Source organism: Chenopodium album, chromosome 6 (genome assembly GCF_948465745.1).
Source record: "Chenopodium album chromosome 6, dcCheAlbu1.1, whole genome shotgun sequence".
In the NCBI taxonomy this organism is placed as follows: domain Eukaryota; kingdom Viridiplantae; phylum Streptophyta; class Magnoliopsida; order Caryophyllales; family Amaranthaceae; genus Chenopodium; species Chenopodium album.
Genome location: NC_137839.1, coordinates 37,108,868 through 37,126,448, shown reverse-complemented (window position 1 = coordinate 37,126,448; position 17,581 = coordinate 37,108,868). Strand labels below are relative to the sequence as shown.

The 17,581-nt window shown below is 37.4% G+C and overlaps 1 protein-coding gene across 1 annotated transcript; it reads right to left on the bottom strand.

The window, feature by feature from the left end:
- Window positions 1-3,014: 3,014 nt before the first annotated feature.
- Window positions 3,015-6,884, bottom strand: LOC145636895 (uncharacterized). The gene is made up of 5 exons (XM_081688432.1): window positions 5,267-6,884; window positions 4,542-5,103; window positions 4,199-4,462; window positions 4,013-4,073; window positions 3,015-3,833 (listed from the first exon to the last, which is right to left on the bottom strand). The coding sequence occupies exons 1-5, from the start codon at window positions 6,882-6,884 to the stop codon at window positions 3,015-3,017; spliced, it is 3,324 nt and encodes a 1,107-aa protein (XP_081544558.1).
- Between the last annotated feature and the right edge of the window lie 10,697 nt (window positions 6,885-17,581).

The window sequence follows — 17,581 nt, the reverse complement described above, 5'->3', positions numbered from 1 at the left end:
AGCAGTGCTTCTCAATGTCCTAATGATAGTGGGCTTGTAAAGGTCGAAAAGAGGCAACAAAAGAAAAGAAGGAAAAGTTCGAGGTTTAAGGATAAGACACGTGCTATGCTAAAAAGGATGTAAGAAAGAACTCAAGGCTATAGAAACAGTCTGGCTCTACAGAGGAGAGTGATGGGGATGATGATAGACACCATAGACATAGTATACAAGGACTAGGTCCAATTCCAAGAAAGAGTCAGATCTTGCAGATATTATATTTTACATGTTTATAGAAGTGAATTATATTTGACTGCATACTCCATCCAAATATTCAGTATGCTTGCTTCATAAACTTCATAAAAAGCTAATAGACACTACCAAGAACCATAACAGCAATAACACGCAGCAACATATTTTTTTGATAATAACTAAAAATATATATCTCAAATAGAAGATGAGTAAGTGTCATACCTAAGTTACTCAAACATTTTCATCATATCATCTCTAAGCTTCTTTTCACGTGTCTGAGCTTCTATGTTGATTCTAGATACGGTCGCTTTAAGCTCATCATTTGATGCTATAAGCTCTTCATTTGAGGTTCTAAGCTCTTCATTAGATTCCTTCAGGGATTCAATCTGAGATACAAGTACACCCTCACGTGTTGCGGCATCCTCTTTTAATTGTTGAATCTCAGCCGATAATTCCACTCTAACTTCATTATTTTCTCCTTCAACTCTTCTTTTCTTAGGTGGACGAGCTCCAGGACCAAGTCCCTTGACATATCCAGACTTTGGTTTGAAAACCTCCATGTATGCTGCTTTGACACTTAGTGTATCTTCACCATGCTCTTTCACTTCTTTTTCATGAAGGTTTCTAAGTGCTTCATAGTCTTTTTCAGCATTAGGTTCAAATCCCTTGTCTTTATGCCTAGCATATTAAATCAAGCACAAGAATAAACAACTCAATTCAATGATTTATAAAATTTAAAAAACTTATATAAAAAAATACTAAAAAAAACCACCAAGGGACTATTGATTACTTTTTAGTTTTCTCAAATAAGGTGATGTACAGAGGATCCTGTTGAGTTTCAAGTGGATTATCTGATGATCCTTCATGTTCTTGACTACCTTGAGTTTGTTGCACATTCATCTGCATTTATGATAAGCAATGCCAAATTATACAATGAAATGTGATCAGTGCTCAAATAATAGTTACAGTCCAAAAGCTAGCAGAACTAATCTACCATGAAATTATTCATTTGCACCACTCTAAACAAATTATTATATAAATCATTGTAAAAATATAAAAGCCGTACCAATTCATGGAAAATTCTTGCGGTAGACCTTGCACCATTTGCAGGAGTTTCAGTTTGCTTAAGCTTATTATCCGTGTTAACTTTACTAATACGCTACAAGCCATAAAAAAACAAGGCACTATCAGATTATCATAATATAAATTCAACTAATGGTCAGGTAAAAAAAGAGTCAAATGGAATTTTACCTTTTGCTTTTCATCATTCCAATACTCACATACTAGCCATGTCCATTGGTTAGCATCAATATTATCTGGTCTGCTATTTATAGCATCTGCAATAGACTTGTTTCTAAAGTATTGCTCTTTAAGCCTGAATCTCCAATGTTTATACAACATGGAGCACTGAAAGCTCAACGCATCAGTAACAACAGCACCAGCAACTTTATCAGGTAAATCATATTTAGCCTGCCAACGTAAATCATAATAAATATGCATCCATGCTAAACACATTCAGACATTTTTCATGGTCTCAAATACTTCCAAAACTTACTCGAATCTTTTTATACAGCCTCTCTTTTGCACCTGAATCCATTTTAGCCCAATTCCTGTCATGAATAAAGTAAATTTAGAGTCACGAAAATTAACTTTAGCAGCATATATTCAAAAAACTTGTAAGTTATAGCACATACAATGACTTGAGGGGACAAAATTCTTTCACCCAATTGCTACAATCACATATGAATTCATCTGCCTTTTCACCAACCACCCGTCGAAGCTCATCCATGAAATTTATTTTAATCTTTTCTTCAGAATTAGGATTCCACATCTTAGTAACATATTTCTTACCCCTAGTTGGCTCACGCCTCTTACGATCAGGAAACTTTAGTCGATGTTCAGCTTGTTCAAGCCTTCGTTTCTCCCGGTATGTCAATCTTTGCTCTCTGGACTGATCACTAGTTGATGCTTCTACATCATGCTGCTGCACCTGATTCGGTTGTTGTTGCTGCCCCACAATCTGCTGTTGTTGCTGCTGATGCACATTCTGCTGTTGTTGCTGCTGGACAGTTTGTTGTTGCTGCCCCACAATCTGCTGTTGTTGCTGCTGGACAGTTTCTTGTTGCTGTTCTGCATTCTGTTGTTGTTGCTGCTTTGTATTCTGTTGTTGCACATTGTACACATGTTGCCTTGTACTTGACGCTTGCCTTGTCTTAGGCAACTTTGATGCATCCCGCTGCACTTTCTCAATTGCCATTTTCCTATAACAATTTCTTGTGCATAATATTAGTGATATTCAAATAAGTATAAAAGCAGCATAAAATTATGAAAAATTAAACTCCATCAAATCCAATCTATGTAAAGCAACATATAAATGAAAAGACTTACTCAACAAATTGGCAGTTGCATTGCAATGGAGGGAAGACCCTAAACAAGAGAAAACAAAACAAGAAAAGCAAACAAATTGAAAAAAGAAAGCTGCTACAAAACAAAGAAACTAACACAAAGAACAGATTAAAACAAAGACTAGAGCTAGTTTATGTCAAGTGATTAACTTGTCACCATATGAGCTGAAAACCACTAATGCATAAAAATAGTTTTGCAAATTACTAACTAAGAGCAACAAAGATTTGATTATAGATTGTAGTAGCGCCTAAATTGCAACATTCTCCGCGGGTGCTGGGTAACTGCAATTATACCAATACAATATATTTATTAATGAAGAAAAAATGATTTAAGTGACTCATTTACTTCATTTTAGTTTAGAAAACATCAATTACCAAAAACTAAGAAGGGGAATCTGTAGAACTATCGCTGTCAGATTCTACATCCTCAAGATTCTCATCTATCTCATGCACGCTAGAGCTTGTATCAAGATCGTCTTCATCATCCTCTTCACTTTCCTCTTCTTGCTCATCGTCATTATCCGTGTCAACAATGTTATTAGTACATTCTAAGATGACCTCTGCATCAACCAACTCTGGTTCAACATCATCTCTTACCATATTGATTTCCTCATCACTAAGTGCAGTGAACTCTTCAAGGTTAGTTGCTCCTTCTTCCACAATATTCCATAGATCTTCATTTTGTTCAGCGTCTTCATCATTAGGGAAATCAAAAAAGTTACGTGGCTTAACTTTAATTACATATTTCCAATGTCGCTCATCATGAGAAGAGATAAAGAAAACTTGTTCAATCTGAAAGGCTAATGCAAAAGGTTCATTTGTTTGCAATGTACGAGAAACATTGACAAGCGTAGACCCAAATTTGTCCTTTTTAATCCCTCTTCCGTCGCTGAATACATCAAACCACTTACACCTAAACAATACCACCTTAGGACTTGTTCGGTTTTCTAAGGCATCATACTCCAGAACAATAACTTCATCTAAAGTCCCGTAAAAGTCCTTCCCTCCACTCTCTGCATCCCCTAATACAATAACGCCACTATTTTGGGTTTTTCGATGTCTTTGACGCTTTTTAGTGTGAAATCTAAACCCATTAATAACATATCCATCAAAAGTTACAACACGCTTCATTGGCCCTCGTGCCAAGCACAATAATTCTTCTGTAACTCGTTCATCCTTATCTTCCCAAAGTTGTATAATCTAATTATTTTCAATATAAATACAAATAAAAAATGAATATATGTGCAGAATTTAATGTATTTATGTGTATATATATATATATATATATATATATATATATATATATATATATATATATATATATATATATATATATATATATATATATATATATATATAGGAATAAAGCACTATCTTACTCTATTCTCAAACCACTTGCAGAATTCAACATCTCGATGGCCTATGTCATTCTCATACTCACTACGAACAAAAAAAAAAATTGTTTAGCAACATTTAGTCCGTATAATCGTATAATAATATAATTATAATTTTATATACTTACTCAAAAAAAAGGTTGTGCTTCTTCACAATTCTGCAAAACATACAATTGAGCTTTTCTCCAATCTTCAATACTCAATTGCTTTAAATTTGGCTTCCCCAATGTCTTGCCGGTGTTATAAAACACCGAAAGACTATGAAGTTGTGGATAGTTCATATCCTCATTTCGATCTAAACGATTGAATTGTGTCTCAATCTTAGAGAGATATCTAGCACAAAATACTAGTAATTCCTTCTGAATATACCCTTCGGCAATTGATCCTACAGGATGTGCTTTGTTCCGTACAAATGATTTAAATGTCCGCATTGCTCTAATAATAAAGACTAGAATAAGTGTAATAAAATTCACTTTATATTTAGATATTTAGACATACAATAAATTAAACTTACCTTTCAAATCGATACATCCAGCGATAATGCACAGGTCCAGCCAATTTTGCTTCTGTAGCTAAGTGTATGGGAAGATGAATCATCACATCAAAGAAAGCCGGAACAAAGATACGTTCTAGCTTGCATAATGTGATTGCTATATTTGCTTCCATTCGTTCCAAGTCGGCTACTTTTAAGGTCTTAGCGCAAAGCTGCTTAAAAAACAAACTAAGCTCTCTTAAAGGTTCTAAAACTTTTTCATCTAAGACACCTTGAAAGGTCGGGGTAAGCAAATCTTGCATGAAAACATGAAAATCATGAGTTTTCATTCCTATGATTTTTCCATCTTGCAAAGAAGCACATCGAGAAATGTTAGATGAATAACCATCGGGGAACGCTAATTTCGATAAAAATGTGACAATTTTCCTCCTTTCATGTAAGGTCAAGTTGAAAGGGGCTCGCGGTATTTGATACTTGTCCCTTACTTTCTTCGGTCGAAGATCATCGTGCATTTTCATGGCTTCTAAATCCAACCGAGCATTTACAGAGTCTTTGTTCTTTCCAGGTAAGTCAAGCAATGTGCCTAATATATTTTCACAAACGTTTTTTTTCCACATGCATCACATCCAAGTTATGTCGAACTAACAGATGTCTCCAATAAGGCAATTGAAAAAAAACGCTAATCTTTTTCCACTGGTGAACAATATATCTTTCGCCTCTTTTTCGTTTCCCTTTATTATCTTTACCAAATTCCACATTAGGGTATCCATGTAGCTGCTCCAAAGCATCATTCCCTGATAATGGATTAGGTGGTGCGCGCCTTTCAACTTTCTTACTAAAGAACCTCTTATTAAGTCTCCACTTATGATTTGGTTCTAAAAAAACACGATGACACATATAACACCATTTGTGGCCATGTTTCAACCATTCGGAATTTGTGTCTTTGTGGCAATTAGGGCAAGCCTTCACCCCTTTAGTGCTCCAGCCAGACAAATTGGCATATGCTGGGAAATCACTAATTGTCCACATTAACACTGCTCGCATATTAAATGTCTCCTTACTATGGGCATCAAAGGTTTGTACCCCACTCTCCCATAATTCCTTCAACTCATCTATCAAAGGTTGCAAAAAAACATCTATGTCATTACCAGGAGATTTAGGGCCGGGAATTAATAATGACAACATCATGTTGTCACTTTTCATGCACATCCAAGGAGGTAAATTATAAGGTACTAACATAACAGGCCATATGCTATATCTACTACTCATGTTCGCCCCAGGATTGAACCCATCACTAGCTAAAGCCAAGCGTACATTACGTGCATCTGCAGCAAATTCGGGATATAGCTCATCTAAAGACTTCCACGATTTTGAATCTCTTGGGTGTCTCATAATACCGTCGTCATTATCACCAGCATGTCCTTTATTATGCCACCGCATGTGCATTGCTAGATTGGAGCACATGAACATCCTTTGGAGCCTTGGAATAAGTGGAAAATGGCGCAAGACTAATTGAGGTACTCGTGTTTTTCTATGGACACCCTCATCTTCATCTGAATTCTCATCATCTTGAGAAATATCCTGCTTCCATCTAGGTGCTGAACACTTAGGACATTTAACTTCATTTGCAAACTCCTTTCTAAATAAAACACAATGGTTGACGCATGCATCAATCTTAACATAATCTAACCCTAGCGCTTTAGTATATTTTTTTGCGTCATAAGAGCTTGAAGGCAAATTGTTATCATAATTAAACGCCCTATGCAATGCATTCAATAACATTGAAAAAGACTTATCACTCCACTTGTTGCTAACTTTAATGTGCAACAATGACATAATAAACTCCAATCTCTTAAATGTTTTACATCCCGGATACAAGTCAGCCTCCATATCCTCCACTAATTTTTGGAGCAACATAGGAGTTTCACTAGTGCCACTACTTGATCCTATATCTGTGGTTCTTTCATTTTCATTGATTGATGTAGAGTTTATAGAATTCCACGCGCTTGTTGCATCGAAAACAAATGGAGCCATGTCATCAAAAGGACGATCCTCACTCTCATTATCTGAAACCTCTGCTACATACCCTTGATCTTTATTTTTATCAATTTGCTCTACATTTTCTCCGTGACTCAACCATGGGTTGTAACTACGATCAATGCCATATACTAGCAAGTGACATAGCATATTTTTACGAGTTTGTGACATAACCAATCTACAGTTAAGACAAGGACATTTCAACATTGTTTCACCACTTATTCCCCTAAAAGCAAACCGTAGAAATTCATTAACACCCGCTATGTACTCCTTTTTTTGTCTATCCTTTACACCATTATGATTCATCCAACTTCGATCCATATTCATTCTTACAAACAATAATTAAAAAAAAAAACATTAGCGACAAAAAAATGATCACATTAGATAGTTTAGCTATTAACCGTGTGAACAAGAAAATCTTATATCATCATATTCATCACAAAAACAAACATACCAAAACAAGTGATGAAAAATTTGGAGGTTTTAATTTTTTATATAATAGGAACTTCAAGTTAAACTTGAAACTTTATTACTTGAATTATTTATATTGGTCTGTTAAAGTTTAGACTTTAGACTAACTAATACTAAATCTTATGGAATGATGCCGTGCCAATTTAATTGTTTCTTAAGGCATTTCTAATTGAATATTATAAATTTGGTTTAGTGCCTAGTATAAAGATATCCGAATTAAAGGGAAATATATCTTTTGAACCCTCTAGATGTAAGATACCTAATTATCAATGCAAATATTAATATGGTTAATAAGTTATAGTTTTAACTTTTTTTTGACACAAAGTTATAGTTTTAACTGGAATGAGATTGTATAGTGAAAGAATTATGGGGAATCTTTCCTTCCTCAATTCATTAAGCATCCTTGGCTTATATACAAGATTACAAGCGTGAAGTTAGGCAGAGTATACAAACTGATTAGCTAGGAATTAGCTAGAGTATACAAACTGATTAGCTCTAATTAAGGGATACATCTAAAGCTAATTATACTCCTAACATATATAACAAATATACAAAGTCAGAATATATCCCAATATATTCTAACATATAGTTTAAAGATTCTTAACAGGCAACAGCTCAATTTTTAGGCAAAGACAGCTCAATTACATCAATCTCATTCCATTTTTAAGTATCAAAAGATGCAGGTAGTCAAGTTATCCATCTTTTCTTTTAATACTTTAAATTAGACCCACTGTATGAGAAAAATCCCAAGATATGTCCAACAGAATGAATATTATCTATGCAAATATTAATCTGATTATGTAAATTACATGTAATGATCATTTTAAGTATTGCCTAGATATAAAGTATAATCAATCAACTAAAATTGCAAGAAATTCTCAATAAAAATCACAATAAAATTGTAAATAAAACAACAGTACAATTTACTACAAAATTAGCAAGAAACTAAACATATCTGAACCAAAAATACATAATCGCAACAAAATTGAAAGAGAATAAACAACGAACCAAAACCATTGTTAACAGGATTCATTGATTAATCAATCGACTTCTATAAAAACGCTCAAATTTCCTATAATTCGACAAATAAAATGGGATTTCTACCTTGCATGTTAAATCAATCGACTCACATAGCAGATTATATCAATTCAAAGACCAAATTTCACCCAAAAATGTTAAAAAAAAAACGAATTTGTAGATGCGAATTACCTGAATAGATAATCTTTAGATGCGAGTGTAGTGTAAGATTTTGTGTGTCGCGTCGGAGAGAACCAGACTAGATCGGAGCGGCCACCGAAAAAACCTGATTTGAGGAGAAGATTATGCAATTAGAGGTAGAGTACGAGGGTTTCGTTTTAGGGAGAAGATTGAATTAGAGGTGAGGTGGGAGTTGAATACCTGATTAATTAAGAGTAGTTCATTTTTTATTTTTTTTGAATAGAATTAAGAGTTCATTAGTTTGGGAAAAACCGCGAGAGAACCCTATACTAATTTGTGAACGTGGGAAATTACAAAATAAAAATTAAAATTTCCGCCTTATTTTTAAGTTTTGGGCGACTGTAGAATTAAATTAATTCGTCGTCGTTATTAAATTTGGGCAACGAAAAACAAATTGGTAGCCCATATATATATACTCGTGGCACAAAAGTCATATTGGGCTACGGGATTGTATTTCGTCGCCCAAAATATAGATTTGGGCAACGAAATTGGATTAGAAGCCCATATTAACATTTTTGTGCAACGAAAACATATTTCGTTGCCCACACTAATGAAGTTCGTCGCCCAAACCCGTTTTTCTTGTGGTGAGCACAGAAGACTAAAAGACAAACTAACTTGATTAATTTTGTCCAATTTTAATGTTTATGCTATTTACTAGGTGAAAACGGTCCATTGGCAATCGTTAGTCATAAATAAGATCAACAACAATCAAAGACAAAAAACACATGTTAAGGTTAACGCAAAAATCGATCACAAGAAACTAGGAAGAGGACTAGAATTCTAGAAGAGTTATGACTCATGGGTATAAAAAAATATAAATAAATAAAAAAATCTATAATCCTATGTTATACGAGTTGACACGGATTAAAGGACTTGGCTAAGACTAGCTTGACACGAAATTTTTTTTTTTTTAAATAAAATAAAAAAGGTAACGCTAAAAAGACACCTAAACTTGACAGGCTGTAGTATATCGGTTATAACTTTTGATCTGTGACTCTGATTAGGACAAAACCAGCTCCAAATGAAAGATAAAACTCGGGGCTACAGATCCATAGGTTGCACGACACGTAACCCTTTCTAGAACTCCGGCTATGACCAAAACAAGTTGACTCTTATGCAGTATACGGGAATAAAAAATCCGAGTTGACTCAAATTTTAAAAAAATCTATGACTCGACTCTAAAAAAAAAAATAAAAAGGGTTTGATAAGAGAAAAAAAAATTAAAAAAAGTCAATAAAAAAATGCAAATATAAGCATATTGTCACGCATGATGCAATGAAGTTCGCAACCTAAAGTCAAGTTCTATGTTCGACTATGGTCAAGTTTTTGGGTGTCAAAGGGTACCATGGTTAAGAGTTTGGACGCGTTAGCAATGCAGCTTCCCTTGAGGGTGTATGCCAACGGGCGGCTCCACAAGTTCGTGATGAAATCGAACTCGACTCCATGGTTTGGGTGGCTTTAAAAACTCGAATGAACCCTTATTGCCATGAGCGTTTTCGGGTTGATAGAGCATAAATCCCTCGGGCTAGTCACATACGTAGAACACGTACTATTGTGGCAAAATAGGTAAGCTAAAATGCATATGCATATGTGACAATGCCAATTAAATCACAGGAATATTTTTCAAGAATCTTTTAAGTCTCATCCACTCATCTCGATTAACTACCGATCACGCAAATCGATAAATAACCAAGAATCCTCCCCAGTGGAGTCGCCAAATTGTAGGCGTCGCTCGAAGTGCGCCTACGTTAAAAGCATGTGGTGAATATGCTTGGCACTCATAGGAAGTGGGAATTGACATAATACGATTAGGGACAAATAAAGTAGGGAGCCGCCAACAAGTTTTTAAGGAACTTGTAAACCGTTCACGGATCATAAAAGGCAACCACGAATAAAGGGACAACGAAGGCAACAACAATTGACCCGTGAAGGTTACACCCCATTCATAATCCATGAGATTACTAACTCCATATGGTTCGGAACCACGAAAGGAGGATCGAGGATGATGGTACGAAGTGAGTCATGGAGTCACATTCGCCCGTATTGGCCTCTACTCGATTCTTATAGTGAAAAGTGAATCCTGCGATCTCAAAGACATACAAACAAAATATTCAATTTGCTCCAAACTATTATTATGCTAAATTGGTTGAATATTAATGCAACGCATAATTCTAAAATATTGTGATCACTTGATTTAATAACAAGATTAAAAAGGAACCTAAGCCGGTTGTCCAAATTATCTTATTAGGCGTGATTTTCAATTACATATTGACAAGGTAAAGTCGTATCCCCTAATAAAAAATAATTACCTAAATCACTAACTAAGGTAGATAGGGAAGTAGGGTCGAACTCCACAGGGAAACATGTCTTTTTAATTCTAATTAATTAATATAATCTAAATTATCTAAGTAACCAATATTTTAAATGTGAATTCTATACTACGAAGAATGAGTTTAGGGAGAAAAGAATCAATAATAAGGAAACCTAGGGTCACAGGTTCACCAATAATTAATATTCCGGGATAGAACGAAGTAATTAATAATTAACAATGCATAGATAATATGATTAACAGGCTCTCGCAATTTATTAACCAACATAGATCTAACAGGCTCTCGCAATTTATTAGACCTAAGTTCCTATTAAAAATAGCCTTTAATATTAAATCAACATCTGCTCGATTCATCAATTCAATATTGCTAAACATTCACAAACTATCCCTTCATATTAATTATGGATCCCCATAAACACTAGAATTAAACTACTCACTAATCATCATAACTAATCCAATCAAATAAACAATTAAAAACATAAACAAGAAAATAATTAAAATGGCTGAAATTAAAAAGGGAAGAAATTGTACCAAAACAAATCTGGAATTAATGAAGGAATTAAGAACAAGAGTTTAGAGAGAATTTAAGAGAGAGAAATAATACTAAGTAGAGAGAGAAAGTCTACGAGAAAGAAGGTAAGTAAATAATCCGTACAAAACGTATATATACTTCTCCTAAAACAAGAATTAACTAAACTTAATCAGACACTAGGAAAAACACGCGCCCGATCGGGCCCGCCTTTTTTACCACGCCCAGTCTAATATGCCGCGCCCGATCGAGCCTACACTCACCCGATCGGGCGCGCCTTTCCTTGATAGCATTCATGCGCGCAGCCGCCCGATCGGGCGTATGCTTGCCCGATCGGGCCCGGTCTTCATCTTCAAGGCTTGGACTTCGATTGGGCTAGATTTCTCGGCCCAATCCATATTTCCTCTCGGGTCTCAAATACATGGTCCAATTGCCTCGTGATCCAAATAACCGAGCCCTTAATCACCGGCTCGATGGCTCTAGCCGGCCTTGGGCTCCAAAAGTGGTCGTGTTCCTCCAATGCTCGTAGTCGCTTCATAAAAATCCCGGGAAAATGCTCCAAAGGTGCAATTCCCTGCAAAACTTAACCAAAACTACGAAAACACTAGAAAACACATATTAGTAATAAAAGTGGTCCGAAAGAGCCAAAAACACTACTAATAATGACCACGGGACGGGGGTAAAACACTATATAAAATAGACATATCAAACTCCCCCAAGCCAAACCCTTTGCTTGTCCCTAAGCAAAGAGCTCGTCAATGAACTTATAAAACATACTTCACCCCAATAAACAAATCAAAAGCCAACGATTCAAGGTAAAATTAAATGAACATGCTTCAACATCAATCAATCTTATTCATCTAATCACCCTTCCTCCCCAACAATTGTCAAGTAGAGCAAACCACAAGAGCATATAGAATTCAAGACTAGTGCCCACACACTCGACTCTCATTTATGTGGCGAGTAAAGAATGTACTCGATCGCTCTCCACCCAACCCCTTTAATGTGAACAATGCCCTCCCAACTCACACTCTCGTGTGTATAAAAACGTTGAACGCTCATCCTACTAGTCGACTCGAAATATGCCAAGTCATAACTTGCATTGAAAAGCAACACTTTCACATTTACATAACTTCTATGCACAAGGTCGGAAGGTCTTTTAGGCTTGTAATGTAAGGCTAGGGTAAAGGTAGGATAAATTTGGGATTATGTGAGAGAAAAGCTATGCATTAAGGGAGCCAAATCCTAATAAATCCATGATAAAAAATAATGATCATACACATCTCCAACATAACCAACTTCAAACAATAAAAACAATCCCAACACTCACAATTTCACTCATAAAAATATGATAATGTAGAACTTGAGTGAAAAACAAACCCTTTAACTCATAACTTGAAATATTTACATTGAAACTCAACCCTTTTTTTTTCTTTCTTTTGATTGATCTTCACTTAGAACATTTGAACATCAAGCATTTTTTCCTTTTTTTTTTCTTAGAAGTTCACTTTCTTTTTTTCAAATTTCTCACTTTTTTTCTTTGAACTTCCTTTTTTTCATCACACTTTTATTTTTCTCAAATATTTACAACTTCCAACCTCATAAAAACAAAAATATGATCAAAACAAATTACTTCTCAAAACCCACCCAAATTGTGCAAATAAAGTGCACACTACAAACTCCCTCACCTCACTCACTAATAGCTCCCCCAAGCCAAGCTTGGGACTAGTAACCAATGGGGCAATTAAGGCTTGTAATGTGGCTATAAACAATAAAAGGGCACAAGCAACAACATGGGTGACAAGAAGGTAACAAATGTATCTAAATACTCTGAAGGCTACCTAAAAGAATGAATGCCTTCGTCCTCCTCATGTGCATAATAAAAAGTCATGAAACACTACTCATAGTTGCAAATCAATACTCAAATTCATTGACATACCAGGAATTATGGAACTATCACACATTTCCTAACCAAATCAACTAGTCAAGCATTATATTCACAAGTAGTTGGAAAAAATTGACGCATGTTTAGGAATCCAAACAATTAGACTTCAAATCATGACCAACAAATCCACAATATTCATCATCAAATACCAAGAATCAAAACAATTTTCTCAAGTATGGGGCACAGGGAAGTATGATTTACAATTCATTGGAACGTATTTTTGAATTTTTTATTTTTTCAATTTTTTTTGTATTTTTCAAATATAAGAAAGCAATAAAAAACTACACTAGGAAAGCAAATAAAAACTATACTAGAAAGCAAATAAAGAGAGAAAAGGAAGAGAATTTCCAAGTGAAAGAACACCCCCCAAGCCAAATCAAGCAATGCCCTCATTGACTTGGGAGAGTAGCCTACTCTTCATCCTCATCCATCCTAGAGTACCCCCCACCGTGGCTAGAGCCGGCTCCTCCATGGCTAGAGCCACCACCACCATACCCCGAACCACCGGCATAGTAGTTAGGGTCTACATTCCCACCCATACCCCCATATCCGTGGACCGAAGAGTAGTCCCCATAAGTACCATAAGCACCGGAGTGAGAATACCCTCCTTGGGGGTATTGGAACCAATCGGGAGTAAGGGAATCGGGAGGAATAGCCCCCCGACGGGCATAATCATCATACATTGGGTAAAGGCCCCTCCCAAGGTTCCTCTCAATAAGACCAACCCGCCCATCTAGGGTACTTAACCTAGAGTCTAGGTTTTGCATCATGCCCTCAACCCTCCCTTGCCCCGTCTCAATGCGGTCTAATTGGCTCCTAAAAGCCGAAAAGTCATATGGGGCATTTGGGTCGACATTGTAATCGACCGAGGAAGTGGGCATGCCGTAGGTGAAAGGTGGGGGTGGTGGGTAGTGGGGTGAGTGGTGAATGGGGGATTGGTGAGGTTGTGGTGAGGGGTGAGGTGGTTGAACCTCACCTTGACCATCTAACTCGAAAGTATAAGAGGGCTTCCCCCTCTCAAATTTGGTCAAGGCAGGGTTGGGTAAGGTAAAGGCTTGGTCCCTCCTACCCGATTGTCGGTGGACAATCCACCAAGTATCACTCCCCACCGGTTGTACCCAATTCAAGCCCCCTAAATAGGGTAGGTCCATTAGGTTCGATCCCACAACTTTCCTATGGCCATCGGGGTTCCAACCTAAGTGTTTCCTAGCTATATGGGTCACTAACCCCCCAAAGTAAATAGGCGCTCTAGACCTACTAGCCTCGGCCGCATTGGCGGCCCTTTGGAAATGGTTGGCTATCCTATGGGGTAAATTTAATTTTTCAGCATTAGGAATTATATAGGAAGCCAATAATTCCAATTCATCCCTCCGAACATTTGCCGGTTCATGCCTCCCAAAAATAGTAAGACCGGCAAATCTTTGCCAAAGTTTGGGGACGGGATGTTGAATCCACGTCCCTTTGGCATGTTGGAGGTTCACCAAATCCTCCCCTGTTAACCTCTTATAGACCACGGCGGTGTGGTCTTGAGAGGGTTCAATAGGCTTGTCCGATTTCAAGTCAAACAACTTACCAAATTCTTTTAAAGTTAGTCTCACATTGTTGTTTAACAATCGAAATTGGACATGAGTGATAAGTGCATTCATTTTGATAACATTAAAACTTGATATAAATTCCAATGTTAAATAATCATAAGTATCGTGGCACATTTGAAAAAACCCACTCATGCCTATGCCCTTGAACAATTTTTCTACGTATTTATCAAGACCTAGCCTAGCTAAAGTAGGATGATGAATGAAACGGGTAGAAATTACCTGACGATCGATGAGGTTGATCATCCAAACCCGTTGCTCCTCCGAGGTGATTACAACCTCCTCCCATCCCGGAATTTGAAGGTCCGGGTTGATTGTTGGTTGTGGTGCACTAGAGCTCTCACCCCTTTGATTTCTCGAATGCTTGGAGGCCATTATCTTTTAAAATAGTAGAAAATTTGAGGTTTCTCTCTCTTAGGGTTTGGGAAAAGTTGAGAGAAAATTGGGGAAAATTAGTATAGAGTGTAGAGGAAGGTGAGGGGAGATGGAATATGTAAAATTTTTTTATTTTGGATGGAAGAATTGGAGAAGATCTTGGATTGAAGTGTAAGTTTAAGGTTTGAAAATGGAGGGTTTAGAGAGAGAAAGTGAATGAAGAAGATGAAATAAGGAGGAAATGAGGAAAGAAAGAAGAGAAAAGAAAATAAAGGGGGGTCGGCCTGAAGGCGCGCCCGATCAGGCGAGCCTCGCCCGATCGGGCGAAAGTGCGAACATTCAAAACTCAAGTTGCGCGCCCGATCGGGCGCGAACGCGAACGAATTTTCGCCCTTTTTCTCGCCCGATCGGGCGAGCTTCGCCCGACATTTCTTTTTCTTTTACTCGATTTTCCTAAAAAATTGCCCGATCGGGCAAGCTTCGCCTGATCGGGCGAAAATAGCCCCTGAATCCAACTGAGCTTGCGCGCCCGATCGGGCGAAATTTGTTCCAATTTTTAGCTCACTTACGCGCCCGATCGGGCAACGTCGCCCGATCGGGTAAAATTGCTGCTGAATTCTGGGTGGCTTGCGCGCCCGATCGGGCGAACCTCGCCCGATCGGGCCCGAGAGAGCCTTATTCCCCGATTTCGTTTCTTCTTCAAATTTTTTCTAAGTCTTTATACCTGTCAAATTCATACCTGTACAACAACACTTAAAAACTGGTGAAATATCACTCTCCTCGCCTCTTTAAAAAAATAAAAGTAAAAATAAAAATAAAATAAGAAAAAGGAAGTTCAAAGGAAAACTAGCCTAGAAAGCATGAAATACGGGTTGCCTCCCGCAAAGCGCTGGTTTATCTAGGTTCCGCACGACCTTCTCACCACCTTGAAACTCATGTTGGAAGTGGAGTTAGGAGAGTCTCCTCCACATCTCTAATGGTAGCACCTTCATGATACAATTTCAACCTTTGGCCATTCACCTTGAATTCTTCACCTTTGTCATTCACCAACTCTACCGAACCAAATTTGTTCACCTTTGTGACAGTGAAGGGACCGGACCATCTACACTTCAACTTTCCTGGGAAAATCTTCAATCTAGAATTAAAGAGAAGAACCTTATCGCCCGGTGCGAACTCTCTTGGTAGGATCCTCTTGTCATGCCACTTCTTGGTCTTCTCCTTGTAGATCCGCGCACTATCATATGCCGACAATCTAAACTCATCCAACTCATTGAGTTGGAGGAGTCTCTTCTTACCCGTGGCCTTAGAATCCATATTAATCTCTTTGATCGCCAAAAAATCTTTGTACTCCAATTCTACGGGAAGATGACATGCCTTACCATAGACCAATCTATAAGGTGAAGTACCGATCGTTGTCTTAAATGCTGTTCGGTATGCCCAAAGTGTGTCATCAAGCTTCATGCTCCAATCTTTCCTTGACTTGGCTACTACCTTTTCTAGGATCGCCTTGATTTCCCTATTAGAGACCTCAACTTGACCACTAGTTTGAGGGTGGTAACTAAGCCCTGTTCTGTGATATACGCCATACTTCTTGAGGAGGTTATCCAATTGTCTTTCATGGAAGTGGGTACCCCCATCACTAATAATAGCTCGTGGAACACCAAACCTGGGAAATATGATCTTCTTGAAGAGCTTAATGACTACCTTGGAGTCATTTGTTGGTGAAGCTATGGCTTTTACCCACTTGGACACATAATCGACGGCTACAAGTATGTAACAATTCCCATTGGAAGATGGGAACGACCCCATATAATCGATACCCCAAACATCGAATATTTCAACTTCGAGAATCCCAGTTTGGGGCATCTCATGCCTCCGCGAAATGTTGCCAGTCCTCTGGCAAGAGTCACAAGCCTGCACAAAAGTGTTAGCATCTTTAAACATAGTAGGCCAAAAGAAGCCTGACTCATTAATCTTAGCCACCGTTTTAGTGGGGCCATGATGTCCACCATAGGGTGAAGTATGGCAACTGGTAAGGACGCCGTGAACCTCCCATTCGGGAACACACATGCGAAATAATCCATCTGCACACTCACGAAACAAAAAGGGTCATCCCAAAAATAATGTTTAACATCATAAAGGAATTTCTTTTTCTGTTGGTAGGACAAGTCAGGAGGTAGAGTACCACCCACTATATAATTAGCAAAATCGGCGTACCAAGGGTGATGCTCTACAACTGCATACAGGTTGTCATCAGGGAAAGAATCATCTATAGGTAAAGAATCCTTACCCTCATCATACCTGATACGTGACAAGTGGTATGCCACTACGTTCTCTGCTCCCTTTTTATCTTTTATTTCAATGTTGAAATCTTGGAGCAAGAGAACCCAACGGAGTAGCCTTGGCTTTGATTCCGCCTTGGCTATCAAGTATTTCAATGCTGCATGATCAGTAAAAACAATAACTTTAGAACCAACTAGATATGATCTAAATTTTTCTAAAGCATAAATAACAGCAAGAAACTCATTTTCTGTGGTGGCATAGTTGACTTGGGCTTCATCTAAG